The following is a 21,090-nucleotide window of genomic DNA, read 5'->3' as shown; positions in this document are numbered from 1 at the left end:
ATTGTGCAGCCTCTGGTTGTAAAAACCACCGAAAAATTCAGAAAGAAATTGGATAGACTTTCACAGGTGTGTTGATGTGTGTTTAAACTAGGGCTGTCAAATGATTAATCACGATTAATCACATCCAAAATAAAAGTTTTTTTTACATAATATATGTGTGTGTACTGTGTACTGTATATATAAATACACACACATGCATGTATATATTTAAGAAGAATATGTTATGTTTATATATTAAATATATTTATATATAATATAAAATATAAGAATATTATATAAATGTATATGCATGTAAATATTTTCTAAATATATAATTTTATGTGTGTGTATTTATATATACATAATAAATATGTACACATACATATATTATGTAAACAAAAACTTTTTTTTTGGATGTGATTAATCGTGATTAATCATTTGACAGCCCTATTTTAAACACATTAACTCAATATTACAGTTTGTTTATAACGTTTTAATGTCATATTAGATATATAAACTGAACAAAAATTATTAGCGCAGCACTTTTTTGCCCCCATTTTTCATGAGCTGAACTCAAAGAACAGAGACTTTTTCTATGTACACAAAAGGCCTATTTCTCTCAAATATTGTTCACAAATCTGTCTAAATCTGTGTTAGAGAGCACTTCTCCTTTGCCGAGATAATCCATCCACCTCACAGGTGTGGCATATCAAGATGCTGATTAGACACCATGATTATTGCACAGGTGTACCTTAGGCTGGCCACAATAAAAGGCCACTCTAAAATGTGCAGTTTTATCACACAGCACAATGCCACAGATTGTGCAAGTTTTGAGGGAGCGTGCAATTGACATGCTGACTGCAGGAATGTCCACCAGAGCTGTTGCCCGTGAATTTGAATGTTCATTTCTCTACCATAAGCCGTCTCCAAAGGCGTTTCAGAGAATTTGGCAGTACATCCAACCCGCCTCACAACCGGAGACCATGTGTAACCACACCACCCCAGCACCTCCACATCTAGCATCTTCACCTCCAAGATCGTCTGAGACCAGCCACCTGGACAGCTGCTGCATCAATCGGTTTGCATAACCAAATAATTTCTTCACAAACTGTCAGAAACCATCTCAGGGAGCTCATCTGCATGCTCGTCATCCTCATCCCGTCTCGACCTGACTGCAGTTCGTCATCGTAACCGACTTGAGTGGGCAAATGCTCACATTCGATGGCATCTGGCACTTTCGAGAGGTGTTCTCTTCATGGATGAATCCTGGTTTTCACAGTACAGGGCAGATGGCAGACATTGTTTATGGTTTCATGTGGGTGAGTGGTTTGCTGATGTCAACGTTGTGGATCGAGTGGCCCATGGTGGCGGTGGGGTTATGGTATGGGCAGGCGTATGTTATGGACAAGGAACACAGGTGGATTTTATTGATGGCACACCTGATCAACTCTATACCAAGGAGATGAGTTGCACTGCGTGAGGCAAATGGTGGAGAAGTGCTCACTAACACAGGTTGCAAGGATCTGTACACAATTCCTGGAAGCTGAAAACATCCCAGTTCTTGCATAGCCAGCATACTCACCGGACATGTCACCCATTGAGCATGTTTGGGATGCTCTAGATCGGCATATACGACAGCGTGCTCCAGTTCCTGCCAATATCTAGCAACTTCACACAGCCATTGAAGAGGAGTGGTCCAACATTCCACAGGCCACAATCAACAACCTGATCAACTCTATGCGAAGGAGATGTGTTGCACTTTGTGAGGCAAACGGTGGTCACACCAGATACTGACTGGTTTTCGGACCACTGTGCTATGGAACCCCATTTATTGAACATGTTTTTGTAAATTGGCTGGAATTTGTCTGCTATTTCAAAACTATGAACAACTACATCGCACCTCACTCTAAACTGATAGGTAGCCTTATAGTATGCATAAGTAAAAAACAGAAACACGTTCACTCATTCTAGCTGTTTCCTTTTTCTTCAAGCAAATCCTTTGCTTACTCACCTTTTTATTTGTTTTTTTCTCTCCGAAGCTGCGGCAGCAACAATTAAAGCACCAAACTCATACTCAATCCATTTTTAAATCGTTTTTAATTGAAGAACACAGTATAAGTCAAGTGTAGGTTCCCAGCTAACATAACTTTGTTATAAGAATATTCTCCAAATATTCAGTGTTGGTTCTGGGAACACAAAAAAATGTCCAGTTTTTTTTATGTTAGAGGAATGTTTTTTAAAAGGTTTGATGTTCCTCATACGTTCTTTCAACTTAATTTTGATTTAAAATTCAACATTCTAGGAACTTTGATTTGTAACATTACAAAAACATAAAAAAATCCAGTTTCCTTAATGTTAGAATGATATTTAAAGGTTAGTATGATGTTCCTGAAACATTCTTTCAATCATTCAAACACCTGCTGTGAACAAGCACTGAAAGAAAGAGACATAAGAACACAAACTACAATGTGTTTGTATGCTGGGATGAAGCATGTCACAACTGTTGTGTTTCATATGCTGAATGTTGATTTCCGTGAGTGTATTAATGACACAAAATATGTTTTAAACAAAAAGTTATCTGACAGTGTCATCTATAGAGTCACAGACATCAACATTAAGCATCTGAAATGCAAAAGTGTTGCAAATTATTTATTTTCACATTGGTTGAGTTTTATATATCTTAATAACATTTCAGTTCCTTAATACAGCAAGTACAGAAAAAAAGAGTCATTTAAACTATTTTAATGTAATAATTTGTCTGTTATTAAAACAGACATGTTGACCTGCTTTATCAATGCAGAAATTATTCTGAAAACACCTGCAATCATTGCAAAACAAGCAACTCAACAAAAGTCAAGGGTCAAGATCCTAACTAAACACTGATCTACATGGAGGTGACCTTAAATGAAACATTTTCAATAAGACAACAACATAACCTCTATAACCTCTAGATGTCTATACCCTCTTAATTCTCAATAAGAACTTATGTAGATGTGTGACAGAAATAAAGTAAATCTGGTTAGTAATAATTGGAGCTGGAAATGCTGTTTGTGGAGTTGTTTAATCAGATCGTGAGAGATTTAAAGACTTTTATCTTCATTTCATCTAAGGCTGTGGCTGAAGAAAATTGTAGTTTGTGTTCTTATGTCTGTTTCTTTCAGTGCTTGTTCACAGCAGGTGATTGAATGATTGAAATAATGTTTCAGGAACATCATACTAACCTTTAAATAAAATTCTGTTAAAATTAAGGAAACAGGATATTTTTATGTTTTTGGAATGTTACAAATCAAGGTTCCTAGAATGTTGAATTTAAAATCAAAATTAAGTTGAAAGAACTTTTGAGGAATATCATCACCTTTTAAAAACGTTCCTCTAAAGTCAAGACATTTTTTTATGTTCCCAGAACCAACATTCAAATTAAGGTCAGCATCATTATTTAGCAAACAAAGACTGACATGTCCAGAAATAACTGTCACATTATCCAAAAATGTACTAATGTGTTGATAATCACAGAACGTGTGCGTACATCTTCACAATATTTACATTACAAGGTGAACAAAAGAGAGAAAGGCAGATACTTCATGCCTCCATGTTTAATGCAAATGCTCCTGCCATTGCTGCAGGGAAGTAAAGCTATTTACCAACTACTTCATCATGATTATCAGCCTGATTCATACTGATTCAAGAGTGGCCAAACTCATCCCTCTTCCAGCTGCCCTCTGGCTGCTTGAGCATTTTTTTCTAAATAAAACTACAATGAAAATAATAACCAATAACACAGGTAATTTAATGCAAACCAAGAGCAAAGGCAGTGATGGCCCCATTCCCTCCTGTTCTGTCCCTCCTTGGTTTCCTTGTTCAGTGGATATTGATCCTGAAAAAAAAAAGAAAAAAAAGAAAAAGAAAAGATTTACAGAAAATATTACCTCACTGTGATAAAGGATCCATCTATAATTTATATACAGCAGCATTCAGACTGAAGCATCACAGGTGAATTTCGGATAATGGATCAAAAACTTGCAGAATTTATATTTAAAAAAAAACAAATTTAAATTAAAATGTTAATGCACTAATCAACTAGTTTCACATACCATTGATGATCAGCTTTAGAGTCTGATATTTATCTGAGTTTTTGATATAGCAAATGTATTGTCCTGCATCAGTGTGTTGAAGATTGTTGAGTTTGATGGAGAAGTTTCCTCTCATATACTCCTGAGGGAAAGTTTCAACTCTGTTCTTGTACTCTGGATCCTGTGTCACTGTTGATTTACTGTGTGGAATTATATCAAATACAATTTTCCTGCCATTGTGTCTCCAGCTCACATCAATGTCTTGAAGTTTATGATCATGTTTAGCTGAGGAACACGGCAGGACAACATAACCACCAATAACAGCCTCTACTGTGACCTGCAGACACACTGAAATCACACAAACTTTAACTGTAAACACAGTCTGACATTTATACATTTTGTATGAATTATTTAACTATTAAATATAGTTTTTGTTCCCACCTTTGCTTATCAGCACAGCAAATATACAGATAAAGCAGCAGCTGCAGAAACAGAAAAAGTCTCTTCATTATTATAAACTTCATTATTAGCTCAACTTGAATAGCATACTTGAATTCAAGCAACCCACACGTAATATGTTTGATTCTAACATAACACACATAATTAAGGTAAGATAGGGTGGAGTGTATCTCCCATGTCAATACATGCTATATTGTTACAATTGGGCAGTAAATGTTTTTGAACGAGCACAGTCTTCACCTGTTTTACTCTACTGGTAAAACCTTGATTTCACTGTAAGACTGAGCAAATCATGAAACTACTATCAACTAAAACTAACATGAAACACAAACATGAGACACAAAAGACGATACAAAATGCTAACAACTAAATCAAAACAAAAGTTTAACAACAGATAAACCTGATAATCAGGTTTATAATAACTCATGTTTAATATATTCACGACGCTTAAGAGTTTTCCAGTTTTTAATTCTAGTTTAAATGAAGCATTTGTCAACCCAAACACAAACACGAGCAACAAGCTACATCAGACTTTCATTTCCGAGAAGTACGAGTTTCTCCAAACAGCGCTTCATTCAGAATTCATCAAACATACCTGATCATGGTGCTGGTTCAATATTACCAATATACTGTATGATTTATTTGAGTATATTGCTCATAAATCTTTCTGAAATTAGTGAAATACTACTTTTCCAACTCTTCCGGCTCAACGTGACATGCGTAGTTCTACAGATGACGTCAGACGTCAAGTGTACGTAACTAAGACGTTAGTTGTTAACAGTTTCCAGGTGAAATGATCAGAAACACACACTCGAGATTAAAGATGTACCCTTTAAAATATTCACTAAATTTACCCATGCAATGTATCGTTATCAAAATTCATAAACGACAACAATAACTTGCACTTTTTGTACAAATGGAAGAATTGGCTTATTTGATTTATAACAGTAATTTTGGTCTAATTTGTTTTATTATTTGCCCCAAGAAATCTATATTATCAGCTGCCTCTAAAAGATATTATATATTCTTCAACACACAGAAGCAAAATGTTTGAGTTTGTCGTGAGCCCCTATTTTTTTGTATGGTAAATATCACATCCACAAACAAACAAAAATAAAAAAAAAAAATAAAAAATGCAGACCTAGCTTAATTGTTAAATTATCTGTAATAGAAATTGAGTCATTGACAATCTTAAATGTCAATCGAATCAAAAAAGAATGATACCTTGTTAAACTTTATGGAGATTTTTCTTTGCATGGTAACGTCCTTGCTATACATCACCAAATACTTTGGATCTTGAATCTGTTGCTAGAAAAAGGAAGAAATTATTGTTGTTAATATTTCTTTTCTTATTTTCTGTTTTATTCATTTACTTGTTTATTTTCATCTACGTTCTGTCTGGTTTATTAACGTGTCTCTTTTAAAGTAATCCCTCCCTGTATGTCTGTAGAAACATGTTGTAAGACTCATTTGTTCCATTAATTAATAAATTAATTAATGAATTAAAAAAAGAAATAAAGAGCTGCACTCTAGATATTTGTACCTTCAGTATATTTAAGACTCTTGAGACACAAGTTGACTATCATGTTCTTCTACTGAATTTTCATCATTAGTAATAATAAACATGTTTCTGATCTCAGTTGTCTTGAATTATCTGTCTTTAGTTCATCAATAAAAGAAACGACAAAAGCTTATTTTTTCTCTTCTTCTTCCATTGGTTAGCCTACAAAATACTGTGCAAAGTTCACTGAACAATAATTAGTTTGGATATATAATAGCAAAAATAAATAAATAAATAAATAAGCTGTTCTTTTCCATACATCTGATTCTTTGATCCCATAAGTGAAATGAACAGCAGTGAATTAATTGAGTAAATTTACTCAGACTTACATGATTATGAGATTAAAGCTTACTCCCAAAAACCTCTTCTGTATTTTGTATCCTATTCCTCGAGTCAAACATGTATCTTATATGTTCCCTGCTGCCTCACTCTGTCCTACAGAGAAAAATGAAAGAGAGAGAGATTTGAATACAACAAGGAAATACAGCTTGGCTTTTTCACAAATTTGCCTTTCAAATGGTTTTCAAGAATTAATTAATAAACAGTTTTTTTCTACATCAATAAATTACCTGTTTTCTTTCTTTTTTTTTATAGCTGAGCTCAATCCATAAAGTTCCTCTCTCTTGTTTTGATCCTGACAGATTGTTCAGTTGCTGTGAGACTCAAAGGTAAAATTTACCGACGTTCTCGTGGGAGGAGAAGCTCTCTGTCAGAGATGAGAAGGCAAGTGGACAAGTACAGTCTATTTTTATGGTCGTCAGATTGCCAGGACATCCTCATTCTGATCTAAAGAGAAACTAAAAGAGAGAGAAAGCAAACGTTTCACAAACACACAGCCTTGTCTTGAAATTGTCTTACAAGCCTTGTTTGTTTATAGGCTACAGTATCAGCATGCAGGTTTGGTTGCTAGTTTTAAATCAGATGAACTTTATGAATTCAAATATCCAGTTTTTAAATGTTTTAAAAACACTTTTTAACATTAAAGAACATAATATTTCACCATTCTTCAAACATAATGGGAATTTTAGTTCTGAATCAAGTAACATTTGAACATCCAACATGAACATCCAACTAAATGTTTCAGGTATAAACGCTCCATGAACGATGCTAACATTTTTGTGAAACAGAAACTTTTTAAAGACCAGATAACTTTGAACAAATGTTTTATTAATGTTGCTGGAAGAATGTTTGTTCTTATCTTTTTCATTGTACATCTAATACAAAAATATTTTTATACTGAAACATTTCTATTTTTATTTAGAATATCAGCCAATCTGACACACTTTGTGTTGATTTACACTCATTTTTATGCTTTTTTTATTAACAGATCTTAATGTAACAGTTGCTCTTTGCACAATAAATATTATGACATGAGAACTCTGACCTGACAGATGCTAAAAACATGAACTCAATGAAATATGAAAACAAACTGTTGTTGTGTCTGGTTGTTTTTGTGATTAACATCTCACTGTCCTTCCGGCTTCAGAATGAAGCGATCAGATGAGATGTGAGTCATGATGGGGCTGAAAAAATGTCTTGATTTTTGCATCACTGTGTTTCTTAAACCCTCAGGACTATTACTGTAACTGCACAGGAATGCTGTTATCTTAAAGATCCTTTACTTTCCTCTAGATTGCGAAGAAGAGGTCTAGCAGAGATTTGAGATCTGAGCAATGTGGAGCTGCTTGTTTGTAAATGTCTCATGACGTCATGGAACACACTTAGACATCAGTATCTCAAAAATAAGTAATAAAAAAAAGAGGTCCAAAGAATTTTCAACTGGGCTTTGAGTTTTTTCTTGATGTCACCATTGTTGAGATTCATATGCTGCTGCTTGATGTCTGTGTGTCTAAATAACAGTAGTTCAAAACTTTTTTGTGCAGAACATGATTTAAAAAAAAAAAATTGTTAGTTTCTGATTGGTGCAACACTACTGGCTTTCATGCTGCAGTATCTGAGGGTTGGTAGAGCAAAATTAATGGAACAACACACTTGTGATCAGTATTTAGGATTCAGATGAGATCAGTGAATTAGACCACTTTATGATGATTATTACAATTACAATCAAAAATTAGCCACCTGCAAACGTGTTTTATAAACAGATTCAGCAGCCAGAGAAAACAAAACATATAAAAGTCAAGGTCAGATGAACACTTAGCACTGAAAGCAGAAGAGCGCCCAAGTGCCATCATTCAGTACGTGATCTGGGGACTAAACAATTTTGCTATCTGGGATTATTTCTATTCTTTCCGGTGAAAAACAAAAAAAAAAAAAAAAAAAAAACAAAAAAAAAAAACATGTGAGCGTGACAAGCTGGTAATCTTCAGAAGTGGGAAGTAGGAAATTTCTGATAGCATTACACCATGAGTCCAAGACAGTTTTCTGTTTATTTCAGTCATTAACCTGACACAAACATAGCTAAGTTCAAATAGTATTTGAAGTGATATTATGTGATAACATTTTTGGCTTTCTCTGTCTCTCTGCACTGGCATCAGGTGTAATTGGAAGTGTCTATGCACACACTTGTTAGCCTGGAAATCTAACATGGACACCATATGCAACTACCCCATTAGAGATGTGTGTACCTTTAAAAAAAAAAAAAAAAAGATTTTGGTATCTATTATAGCATCTTGCACAAGGCTTAAATGTTGCAGACAAACCATCAGTCCATTCTTGGAAATGTGTTGAGTTTAAGATGACTAATGGCAAAAAAGACTTTAGTTTAAAGCATTAAGATGCACTTTACAATTCACAGCCTGACTTCAAAAGCATCTCAATTGTAATTCAAAATAAACTTTTAAACTGTATATTTGGCATCTGTAAGGAAGATGTTAGTCATGTTGAGACATTTAAATGTTCAAATTGGTTTATTTTAGAAAAATGAACATTTTATCCCAACAGACATTAAGATTTCATCTTAATTTATTTGCTCATCCTCATACTGTAACACCCATATTTGAGTTTTTCCAAGCCCTGCATTTAGTTTAAGTGTATACTGCGCCATTTTATTTAGTGCTTCAAAAAGAAGTGTTTATTTTATTGAATCAGCATTTATAAAACTGTTTTCAATGTAGTTCTATAAATAGGCAGCTTATATATATATATATATATATATATATATATATATATATTATTTTTATTTTTATTTATTTTTGCGGTATCCTGCTTTTAAAAAAAATGGGGGGGAAAGTGTAGTCATTAGTCATTTTTGCTTATTTTTCTAAATAAAATCATTACTATAAAAAAGAGAAATAATACAACCTAATAATTAGAATATATTTATAGAATGAACAGACAATTAATCTGAATATTATCTCAAAATTAACTTACATGTGAGATGAATGATTATTTATGTATTTTCATATATGACCTGTTTTAGGTGATAAATGCAGAATCTGGAAATTCTGCTGGGTTTTTCTTGATGCCATGTAGACTGATCATAAGCAGTTACGTGTGTATCTTGCACAATATATTATAGTATAAATGTGTCTGTCTGCATGAATATATAGATACCTTAAAATGGCATAATCATATCTTGATTGTGACTTTCTTGCACAGATTGCTGGGAATTTCCACATGAGTCAGTTCTGACTTTCCACATGAGTCCAGTTCTGACTTTCCACATGAATCCAGTTCTGACTTTCCACATGAATCAGAAGAATCAGGATCAAAGAAAAGAAGAGGTCGGCCCATCTAAGAGACAGAGTGTGCTTTTCCTCCACCGTTAATGTAAGTTTGAAACATTAGAGAAATAGGAAGGGCCACAGTCTTGTCTGGCTTGTTTTTGGGGTCTTGGCATTTTTCTTCATACATTTTATATAGGTTAGACTGAATGATACTGATACTGTAAAAGTGAATCTACAGTATCACTTACATTGTGCTCTTTCTCTCTTTTTAATATAAATGCCATTTGGTTCATGTTTAAGTTTGGCCCAGTAGAGGGCACCACACAAAAGAGAGACAAAAGGCCTATTCAGACAACTCAGAAAGAGACTTTCTATATTAGAGCATTTATTACAATAATTAACTATTTTCGGTTTTCAGTAAAACATATATTTTGTTTTTAATGCTTAAGAACAATTTGATTTGCTATTGACTTAATTCAAGCAGTATATTCTCTGCAAACAAGGCTTAATATCTTAAATAATTTTGCTTCTCAGTTAAACTTATATTGTTTTAGGGATGTTTAGACACTTTTACTGAAAAACATGGCAAAACATATACTGTATGTTTGACATAGAAGGGCAAAGAGCACATTTGGGACTTACCCTGAAGAACATTTACTTAGAAGTGAATGTGATTTTGCCAAGTAGGACATGTTTCCTGGACAAACATCCTTGTTGGTCCCGGATCAGAATCCCTATCAGCCAGTCAGATTTCAAGTTTGGGTTTCAGGCTATTTAGGGTATAAGACTACATGAATCATGTTTTTTTCTTGTTTTAGCAGCGCTCATACTACACCACAAGGTGCACAAACTACAAGATCTTTGGCCAAGAGACAACTCCGACCAACAACAAAAAAAAATGTGTATGTATTTATATCACACTGTTAAGTATAGTGCAAAGACCACTTATTTAGATTTAAAAAACATTTTTTCTTGTTAGTTTATTAGTGTAAAATAATTATGATCAAATGTTGATCACCTTGCATTCATTTACATGATATCATTAGAGCAGCTGTTGTTGTAGCATCGCTCACACTACAAGATTATGTGGTGATAATATCAAACAGGTGTAAAAACATCACAGCATCTCTGACTGCTCAGATCATGTTGCTGAACTGCTTATATTAAGAAACATAGCAGACCATAAGAGCACCGATCTGGTCAGTCATGCCATTTGGTTTTGTTTACTGTCAATGTAAGCACATGACAAGTACGCAGAAATTGCCACTTACATCATCATTCATACACAGAAACTTGGAAATGTGTTGAGTTTAAGATGACTAATGGCAAAAAAGACTTTAGTTTAAAGCATTAAGATGCACTTTACAATTCAAAGCCTGACTTCAAAAGCATCTCAATTGTTATTCAAAATGAACTTTTAAACTGTATATTTGGCATCTGTAAGGAAGATGTTAGTCATGTTGAGACATTTAAATGTTCAAATTGGTTTATTTTAGAAAAATGAACATTTTATCCCAACAGACATTAAGATTTCATCTTAATTTATTTGCTCATCCTCATACTGTAACACCCATATTTGAGTTTTTCCAAGCCCTGCATTTAGTTTAAGTGTATACTGCGCCATTTTATTTAGTGCTTCAAAAGAAGTGTTTATTTTATTGAATCAGCATTTATAAAACTGTTTTCAATGTAGTTCTATAAATAGGCAGCTTATATATATATATATATATATATATATATATATATGTTATTTTTTATTTTATTTATATTTTTGCGGTATCCTGCTTTTTAAAAAAAATGGGGGGAAAGTGTAGTCATTAGTCATTTTTGCTTATTTTTCTAAATAAATCATTACTATAAAAAGAGAATAATACAACCTAATAACTAGAATATATTTATAGAATGAACAGACAAAGTATCTGAATATTATCTCAAAATTAACTTACATGTGAGATGAATGATTATTTATGTATTTTCATATATGACCTGTTTTAGGTGATAAATGCATAATCTGGAAATTCTGCTGGGTTTCTTGATGCCATGTAGGCTGATCATAAGCAGTTACGTGTGTATCTTGCACAATATATTATAGTATAAATGTGTCTGTCTGCATGAATATATAGATACCTTAAAATGGCATAATCATATCTTGATTGTGACTTTCTTGCACAGATTGCTGGGACTTTCCACATGAGTCCAGTTCTGACTTTCCACATGAGTCCAGTTCTGACTTTCCACATGAGTCCAGTTCTGACTTTCCACATGAATCAGAACATGAATCAGGATCAGGAGAAAAGAAGAGGTCGGCCATCTAAGAGACAGAGTGTGCTTTTCCTCCACCGTTAATGTAAGTTTGAACATTAGAGAAATAAGAAGGGGCCACAGTCTTGTCTGGCTTGTTTTTTGGGTCTTGGCATTTTTCTTCATACATTTTATATAGGTTAGACTGAATGATACTGTTACTGTAAAAGTGAATCTACAGTATCACTTACATTGTGCTCATTCTCTCTTTAATATAAATACCATTTGGTTCATGTTTAAGTTTGGCCCAGTAGAGGGCACCCACACAAAAGAGAGACAAAGGCCTATTCAGACAACTTGGAAAGAGACTTTCTATATTAGAGCATTTATTACAATAATTAACTATTTTCGGTTTTCAGTAAAATATTTTGTTTTTAATGCTTAAGAACAATTTGATTTGCTATTGACTTAATTCAAGCAGTATATTCTCTGCAAACAAGGCTTAATATCTTAAATAATTTTGCTTCTCAGTTAAACTTATATTGTTTTAGGTATGTTTAGACACTTTTACTGAAAAACATGGCAAAACATATACTGTATGTTTGACACAGAAGGGCAAAGAGCACATTTGGGACTTACCCTGAAGAACATATTTACTTAGAAGTGAATGTGATTTTGCCAATTAGGACATGTTTCCTGGACAAACATCCTTGTTGGTCCCGGATCAGAATCCCTATCAGCCAGTCAGATTTCAAGTTTGGGTTTCAGGAAAATGTTAGGGTATAAGACTACATGAATCATGTTGTTTTCTTGTTTTAGCAGCGCTCATACTACACCACAAGGTGCACAAACTACAAGATCTTTGGCCAAGAGACAACTCCAACCAACAACAAAAAATGTGTATGTATTTATATCACACTGTTAAGTATAGTGCAAAGACCACTTATTTAGATTTAAAAACATTTTTCTTGTTAGTTTATTAGTGTAAAATAATTATGATCAAATGTTGATCACCTTGCATTCATTTACATGATATCATTAGAGCAGTTGTTGTTGTAGCATCGCTCACACTACAAGATTACGTGGTGATAATATCAAACAGGTGTAAAAACATCACAGCATCTCTGACTGCTCAGATCATGTGCTGAACTGCTTATATTAAGAAACATAGCAGACCATAAGAGCACCGATCTGGTCAGTCATGCCATTTGGTTTTGTTTACTGTCAATGTAAGCACATGACAAGTACGCAGAAATTCCACTTACATCATCATTCATACACAGAAACCTAGGAGAGCAATCTTTTTAAAGAGATTCAAAAACACAAGCCCCTAACATACAGCCAATAGCATACAATTAAATTATTTAGCATGCCTTTTTTTTTTTAACCCCCCATTGTGTAGTTAATGGGATGCATTTGACAAAGTTGTCCAATAGAGGGCGGCATGGGTTTACTTATGTTACCTTTTCTCTTGATGAGTGTGTTCCGGGGGGTTGGAAGTTCATCTGCTGTGACGGTGTCGTGATGCGTTGTCCGCTCTGCATCTGTTAATAAAGATTAAGTAAATTATCTCCATGTCTCCACATTTGTGATGCATCAAAGGATATTACACATTAATATTGGATAAATATTTGTTTCAGTTTGACATTGCATTCATCCAAGAAATATCTTGAATGCAAGCAGATCCTTTTGTACTGTATGTATTATATAGCATGTGGTTTTGTATTATGTGGACTGATGTTAATTAAATGCTTTTGATGTCTATTCTCATCACACTGGTTCTTAAATACAAAGATCCTGTTTGCTTTTTCATTTGACAGAAGTATGACCTGACGTCTTTACCTGATGTTTTTCATTTACTATTAAGGAGTGGCGCTTGATGTGGCAACACTCAGCACCAGGACGTTTGTCAGATAGATACATAGATAGATAGATAGATAAATAGATATAAAGATATTAACTTAGATAAATTCTGATTTTCAAAAGCATGATGTTTTTTTTTTCTTATGACCCTGTGGCTGCTTGAGCATGTTTTTCTCAAGAAAACTAAAGTGGAAATTATAACAACTATAAATAACACATCATGTTGTTGACAAGAATACATCGGTTTACTGTATGTGCAAACCACAAAGAGACAAAATCCTTTATGGACTGTTTCTAGGGTCACCTAAAGTAGGTTGTATAAAATCAATATCACATTTGTGATCATGTTGATTTTTAGAAAAACAACACTATTGCTTGTGTGATATTTACTGTATCATGTTATAAATACATTAAAAAAAAATAAAAAATTTAATCTGATTACAGAGACCCTTTTACCCCATTTCTTGTGCACTTGGGTCATTTTTAGTGATTTTGGTGTAGTTTCTGCCCCAAGCCCCCATTCACTTGTGACTGACAAACAACGAAAGTTAAACAAACCGGTAAAGCTGGACTCATGGACAGGACCTCAGTCTTTTACACAAGCATTCTTGATGAAAATGGACAGCATCCATATTGTGTTCTTTAACCACAAAACTCCTTGAAATCACAACATTGTCTGTTAAACTAAACTACTCAGGTGTTACCTCAGCTTCTGAATTCACATAAGATTAGAAATATCCAAACAACTTTGACAGATTCGATTTTATTTACATGATTTTATTGGGTCTTGAACAAAAGAGCTTGTCTACATACTGTGAAACGCAATGGTCCTCATTTTCAATGTATATACCTGAGAACATTGTAGTACATTTAAAATATACTTAACAGCTCTTACAAATAAAACATGTTCAATATAAATGTTTACTGGCATAATTGACAGGCTTATCTGTCTTACAACTGCAGCCAAAAAAGTAACTTTCTAACTTACAAAGTCAAGAGGCAAGGCAATGTTATTTAAATAGGACACACTTCATACACACTAGTAACTAAAAGGGCTTGAGACATAAAATTAATAAGAAATGACAAATGGTACAAAAGGAAAATATAAAAATAGCTATTAAAGCAACATTGTAGCTTTTAAAAACATTGTTCTTATAAGGCAGAAATGGGCCAACAAACTGAGCCCATGGTTACAGGCGATTGTCTTATCAGTGTGAATGTTGCTTACAACATCAAAATATCTAACACTCCTGAAAAAAATAAATATTGAAATAAAGATGGATATTCATAAAAATGTTATATGACCAGGTAAGTAGTTTATATGGTGCTGTTGTTATAAGGCTATTTAGGCAATGTTACCAACATAAACATTGTTTTAAGAATCTAAATGCACAGCAAATGTGATGTTATGCAAACTAAACATTTTTCCAAGCCAAGCCAATGATTCACTATAGTTGCTTTCCCTTTTGTGCTTGAAAATTCATATCAGTTTAAGGTCATTTTTTAAGCCTTCAAGCAACTTATGAGACCTTCTCTCCTTTACAGATATGACTTGTTGAAGAATGACGTTTCCTGCAAAAACAGCTGTAGACTAATTACAATATTGATTTATGAATAAGTAGAGCACCTTGCAAGCTCCTGATAATTTTTTGGGAATTGACTTGAATTCCAAAACCATGAAAGGCCACATCACTAGAGATTGCTAGGTAGCCTTATAGAGTGAACATAAGGAAGATACAGAAACACACTCATTCTAGCTGTTTTCTGTTCTTCAAACAAATCCTTTACTTACTGGACTTTATTTCTATTTTTCTACCTGAAGCTGCGGCAACAACAATGAAAGCACCAACCTCCTCTGACTCCATTTTTAATGCAAAAGCTCAAGCAGTTGCTGCATAAAAGTGCAGTTTTTCATTTACCGACTGCTGGTTTAAATTGTGCACAAGGGCTCACATCCTCAGGAGTGGCTGAACTCACACCGTTTCCAGCTGCCCTGCTGATTGAGTGCTTTTTTCTCCAGAAAACTGCAATAAAAATAACAACCACTACAAATAACATCACAGGTAATATAATGCAAACCAAGAGCAAAGGCAGTGATGGCACAATTTCCTCCTGTTCTGTTCCTCGTTCAGTGGATATTGATCCTGAAAAAAGAAAAAACAATAATAATAAAAATAAAAATTTTACCGAAACCATTACCTCATCGTGATAAAGGATCCATCTATAATTTATATACATCAGCATTGAGACTGGAGCATCACTGGTGAACTTCAGATATTGGATCAAACACTTGCAGAATTTAGAATTTGAAGCAAACAAATTTAAATTAAAACATTCATGCACTAATTCAACTAGTTTCACATACCATTGATGATCAGCTTTACAGTCTGATATTCAGATGAGTGTGAGATGTAACAGATGTATTGTCCTGCATCAGTGTGTTGAAGATTGTTCAGTTTGATGGAGAAGTTTCCTCTCAGATACTCCTGAGGGAAAGATTCAACTCTGTTCTTGTACTCTGGATCCTGTGTCACTGGTGCATTACTGTGTGGAATTATATCAAATACGATCTTGCTGCCATTGTGTCTCCAAAACACATCAATGTCTTGAAGTTTATGATCATGTTTATCTGAAGAACACGGCAGCACAACAGAACCACCAATAAAACCCTCTACTGTGACCTGCAGACACACTGAAATCACACAGACTTTAACTGTAAACACAGTCTGACATTTATACATGTTGTATGAATTTTAACTATTAAATATAGTTTTTGTTTTCACCTTTGTTTATCAGCACAGCAAATACACAGATGAAGCAGCAGCTGCAGAAACAGAAAAAGTCTCTTTAACTTCATTATTAGCTCTTGAATAGCATACTTGAATTCAAGCAACACCAACATAATATGTTTGATTCTCACATAACACACATAATTAATGTAAGATAGGGTGGAGTGTCTCTCCCATGTCAATACATGCTATATTGTTACAATTTGGCAGTAAATGTTTTTGAAGAGGACAGTCTTCACCTGTTTTACTCTACTGGTAAAACCTTGATTTCACTGTAAGACTGAGCAAATCATGAAACTACTATCAACTAAACTACACATAAAACACAAACATGAGACAAAATATGATACAAAATGCTAACAACTAAATCAAAATAACAGTTACAGCAGATCAACGTTATAATCAGGTTTATAATATTTTGTTTAATGTATTCATGATGGTTAAGAGTTTTCCAGTTTTTAATTCTAGTTTAAATGAAGCATTTTGTCAACCCAGACACAGCAGGCCAAACACAAACACGAGCAACAAGCTACATCAGCTTTTCATTTCCGAGAAGTACGAGTTTCTCCAAACAGCGCTTCATTCAGAATTCATCAAACATACCTGATCATGGTGCTGGTTCAATATTACCAATATACTGTATGATTTATTTGAGTATATTGCTCATAAATCTTTCTGAAATTAGTGAAATACTACTTTTCCAACTCTTCCGGCTCAACGTGACATGCGTAGTTCTACAGATGACGTCAGACGTCAAGTGTACGTAAGTACGTAAGTAAGACGTGAGTGTCGTCAACCGTTACCAGGCGAAATGATCAGAAACACACTCGAGATTAAAGATGTACCCTTTAAAATATTCACTAAATTTACCCATGCAATGTATCGTTATCAAAATTCATAAACGACAACAATAACTTCACTTTTTGTAATAACTCAATATTTAACAGTAATTTTGGTCTGATGGTACACACACACACACACACATGTGTGTGTATATATATATATATATATTATATATATATATATATAGATATAGATAGATAAAGTTAAAAGATCTTGAATCTGTTGCTAAAAAGGAAGAAATGATTGTTGTTAATAATTATTTTCTTTATTTTTCTTTTCTTTCTTATCACATTAATTTACTCTACATTCCATTTGTTATATCAATAATTCTCCATGTTCCATTCCTCGTTTTGTTAATGTCACAGTCATGGACTTTCTGTTCCTTTTGTGTTATCCCTAATTGGTCATGTTCCATTCCTCGTTTTGTTAATTGTTTAATCCCCACCTGTTTCCACTCCTCTGATTACTTTCCTGGTGTTTAAAAGCCCTGTTTGTTTTAGTTCCTCCGGGTCCGCTATTGTTGAGGCTTACGTGATTGTTTAGTGTTAATGTTATATACTATTGGATGTGCCCTTTTCTCTCCCGTGGATCATAAAAAGCCTGTTTGTTATATCCTTCATCGTGCGCCTTGATTAACCCACCAGCAACGGTAACTGTATGTCTGTAGAAACATGTTGTAAGACTCATTTTTTCTATTAATAAATTAATCAATTAAAAACAGAATGAAAGAACTGCACTCTAGATATTCGTCCAAGATTCTTGAGACACAAATTGACTATTACATAATTTTTACATGACTCTTGTGACTTCTACTTCTACTGAATTTATCATTAGTAATAATAAAAATGTTTCTGATCTCAGTTTTCTTGAATAATCTGTCTTTAGTTCATCAATAAAAGAAATGATGAAAGTTTTTTTTCATTTGTTAGACTACAAAATACTGTGAAAAAGTTCACTGAACAATAATTAATTTGGATATATAATAATAAAAAATAAAGCTGGTCTTTTCCTTACATCTGATGTGCCATTTGATCCTATTAAGTGAAATGAACAGCAGTTAATCAAATGAGGTAAAATACTCAAACTTACGTGAGTATGCGGCTGAAGTTTCTCTTTCTAAATTCTTCTGGAAAAAAAAAAAAATTGTATTCTGGATCAAGTGAATCATTTTTCTGAATAATGTCTTATATATTCCCACTCATTGTGTCTCAATACACTGTCATGTCTTAAGGAAACTACTGTGACATTAAATGATAATACTGTTGTTTTTAAAAGAGTGTTATTCTTGTAAAAGTCAGCTTCTCCCAGTAAAGGGCAGCCTAAGCAGTTCACTAGGCTCGCTGATGCTGTAGAGTGGAAATAGTGTTCAGTACGTGATAAGTGAGTTTAGTGGTATACAGATAAAGGCATTAAATGAGAGAGAGCGAGCGAGAGAGAGAACCTAAAACCAAGCTGCAACCTCAACATTTTTCTTAAAACATTCAGTTTTAGCAAGAAACAAAATAACAGCAACTACCTTACTATTTTTATCTTTTGTGGTCACTGTGAGAGAATGACATAAATGCAGATCTTCCGGTTACACCCTCATTTATGACCTGAAGAGAAACTGTAAGAGAGAGAAAACAAAATGGTCAAACATACAGACATTTAAATTTCATTAATGTGTGTTTATGTACATATCAGCAGATATCAGTGTGGCAACCCACGGGTGTATGTAGAGGATAATTTTGCCAAACTACGCCACTCTGGAAATCCCACCCAGAGAAATTGGTCCCTCTAAAGGACACGCAAGTTCGTCCACCAAATAAACGCTCAGAGACATGGGCAACAATACAAAACAGTTTACTTTATTAAATCAAAGTCCCTTTAAAACAATCATTAAAACATATCGGCCTCAGCCAAAGCACAGCGCATCATAAGAGTTTAGCTCTACGAATGTCACAGGAACACCAGCTAACTGGGGCTTACCAGCAGGGTCAGGCTGTCAGAAATCATTCCTTTTACCAGTGCACGCAAACACACACACACCACTTTCCACCGATGGACACAGCACACTGTGAATAACACCACCACCACTAGAAGGGAATAGAGCCGGCCTCCCTGCCTTTGGCACCCAGATCCTGTGACACAAAAACAGAGCAATCTCAATAAAGAATCACTAAGATACACACAAAAATTATTAAACAGGACACTGAACTGCCCTCATGTTAATTTAAACTAATTGATAAAACACAAACAATAAGAATTAACCAAACTGCAAAAGAAATGGACAAGGCCTATTTGCCCTCACATAACAACGAATAAGTTCAAAAAAAAAATCAAGAAGATGCACAATAGAAACAGTTGGTTTTTAACGGTTTACAAAAAAAAGAAAACAGCAAAACAAAAAATACAGCTAGAAAAATACAAAAGGAGAAAAAGATCACATTTAACAAAATATACAATTAATCAAAACAGCCAACAAAATGATGAGCTGCAAAATAAACCCAAAAACGAAAGATAAGGTTCTTTGCAAAATAGGAATCAACTAAAAAATACACAAAACTATTAGAAAATACGAAGACAAAGAAGAGCAGAGAGCATCACTTTTAACCAAATATAAATAAAGACAAACAAAACAAAAACTATAAAACAAAATCAACACAAAACAAAACAGCAGTGTTATCCGTGGGCAGGACGTGAAACGCGCCCGGACTAGCAGTCAACACTTTCAATATTTCAAGGGGAGCCCTGAAATAAAAACAGAATGTTACCATTTAATACTACTATTATACGTTAACCCCTCACCCAACTTAGCAAACGCCTATTAGACATACCGATGACGCATCTGATGTATGCATAGTCACACACAACAACGGCAGCCACAGCAGCAGTGCGAGACCCGCACGAGAAACAGAACAGCTGATTCGAACGATACGCGAGGGAAAGGCAATCATGCAATCGGAGCTTACTCTCTCCAATGTCCACACCTGATGCGGGAAGCAGCCACAGTACAGCGTTCGCGACGCATTAGTGACGTTAATGACGCTAACCTCAAGCACAGGTCTACCGCCCTTTATATCCCCATAATGACAGCCAATTGGCTTACGACCCACATAATTATTAGGGAAAGTAATGGGCTTCCCCACCACATCTGCAACATCAGTCAGGTTCTTAAATAAATACTTTAAGTTTTGACTCATTTAGTTTGTGTCACATGATGACATCATTCAATGTTTTTGCATTACTGTAAATTTCTGGTAAAGATGCTGAACCATTGAAGAGAAAGTCAGAAATGGCCATGCTGTTGTGGAGCACTTGAAACACAGCTCGACAAAAGAGCAAAGAGCTGTGTAAAAACAAGGTAAAATGGTATGGCTGCTTAGTGAATGTGTTTGTAAATGCACATAAAATTTATTAAACACAAACATTTTAGTGCCACTCAGTGAAAATTTCACTCAAAATCTATGAAACATCAAACAATCATTTCCACAAAAAAAAAAAAAGTGCGTGATACAGTGTAATAAAACATTTAGTCACATAAAACATCTTCCCAGAAAAAAAATAACAATTTCTAGATCCACTCAGTGAACATTTCACTTTGAATCTAGGAAACGTGCAAGAAGCATTTTTGCAAAAAATAAAAAAATAAAATATTTTGCCAGACCCAAACTAACAAG

General features: G+C 34.1%; 1 protein-coding gene across 5 annotated transcripts; it reads right to left on the bottom strand.

The window, feature by feature from the left end:
- Nucleotides 1–3,554: 3,554 nt before the first annotated feature.
- Nucleotides 3,555–19,782, bottom strand: LOC109098080 (ICOS ligand-like). Of its 5 annotated transcripts, none has more exons than XM_042711407.1 (6): nucleotides 17,192–17,506; nucleotides 16,583–16,623; nucleotides 16,165–16,491; nucleotides 15,723–15,943; nucleotides 15,329–15,331; nucleotides 3,599–3,645 (listed from the first exon to the last, which is right to left on the bottom strand). In XM_042711407.1, the coding sequence occupies exons 1-6, from the start codon at nucleotides 17,197–17,199 to the stop codon at nucleotides 3,613–3,615; spliced, it is 633 nt and encodes a 210-aa protein (XP_042567341.1). In that variant the 5' UTR covers nucleotides 17,200–17,506; the 3' UTR covers nucleotides 3,599–3,612. The 5 variants fall into 5 exon arrangements, 3 of the variants coding, with proteins under 3 accessions (XP_042567343.1, XP_042567341.1, XP_042567342.1); XR_006153073.1 differs by lacking the exons at nucleotides 3,599–3,645; nucleotides 17,192–17,506 and adding exons at nucleotides 18,521–18,557; nucleotides 18,948–19,037; nucleotides 19,400–19,782 and having other exon boundaries at nucleotides 14,949–15,943; XM_042711409.1 differs by lacking the exons at nucleotides 15,329–15,331; nucleotides 15,723–15,943 and having other exon boundaries at nucleotides 3,555–3,853; nucleotides 17,192–17,508.
- Nucleotides 19,783–21,090: the final 1,308 nt, after the last annotated feature.

The sequence above is a fragment of the Cyprinus carpio genome, chromosome A21 (genome assembly GCF_018340385.1).
Source record: "Cyprinus carpio isolate SPL01 chromosome A21, ASM1834038v1, whole genome shotgun sequence".
NCBI classification, from domain to species: Eukaryota; Metazoa; Chordata; class Actinopteri; order Cypriniformes; family Cyprinidae; genus Cyprinus; species Cyprinus carpio.
This window is presented reverse-complemented; position numbering and strand designations above follow the sequence as displayed.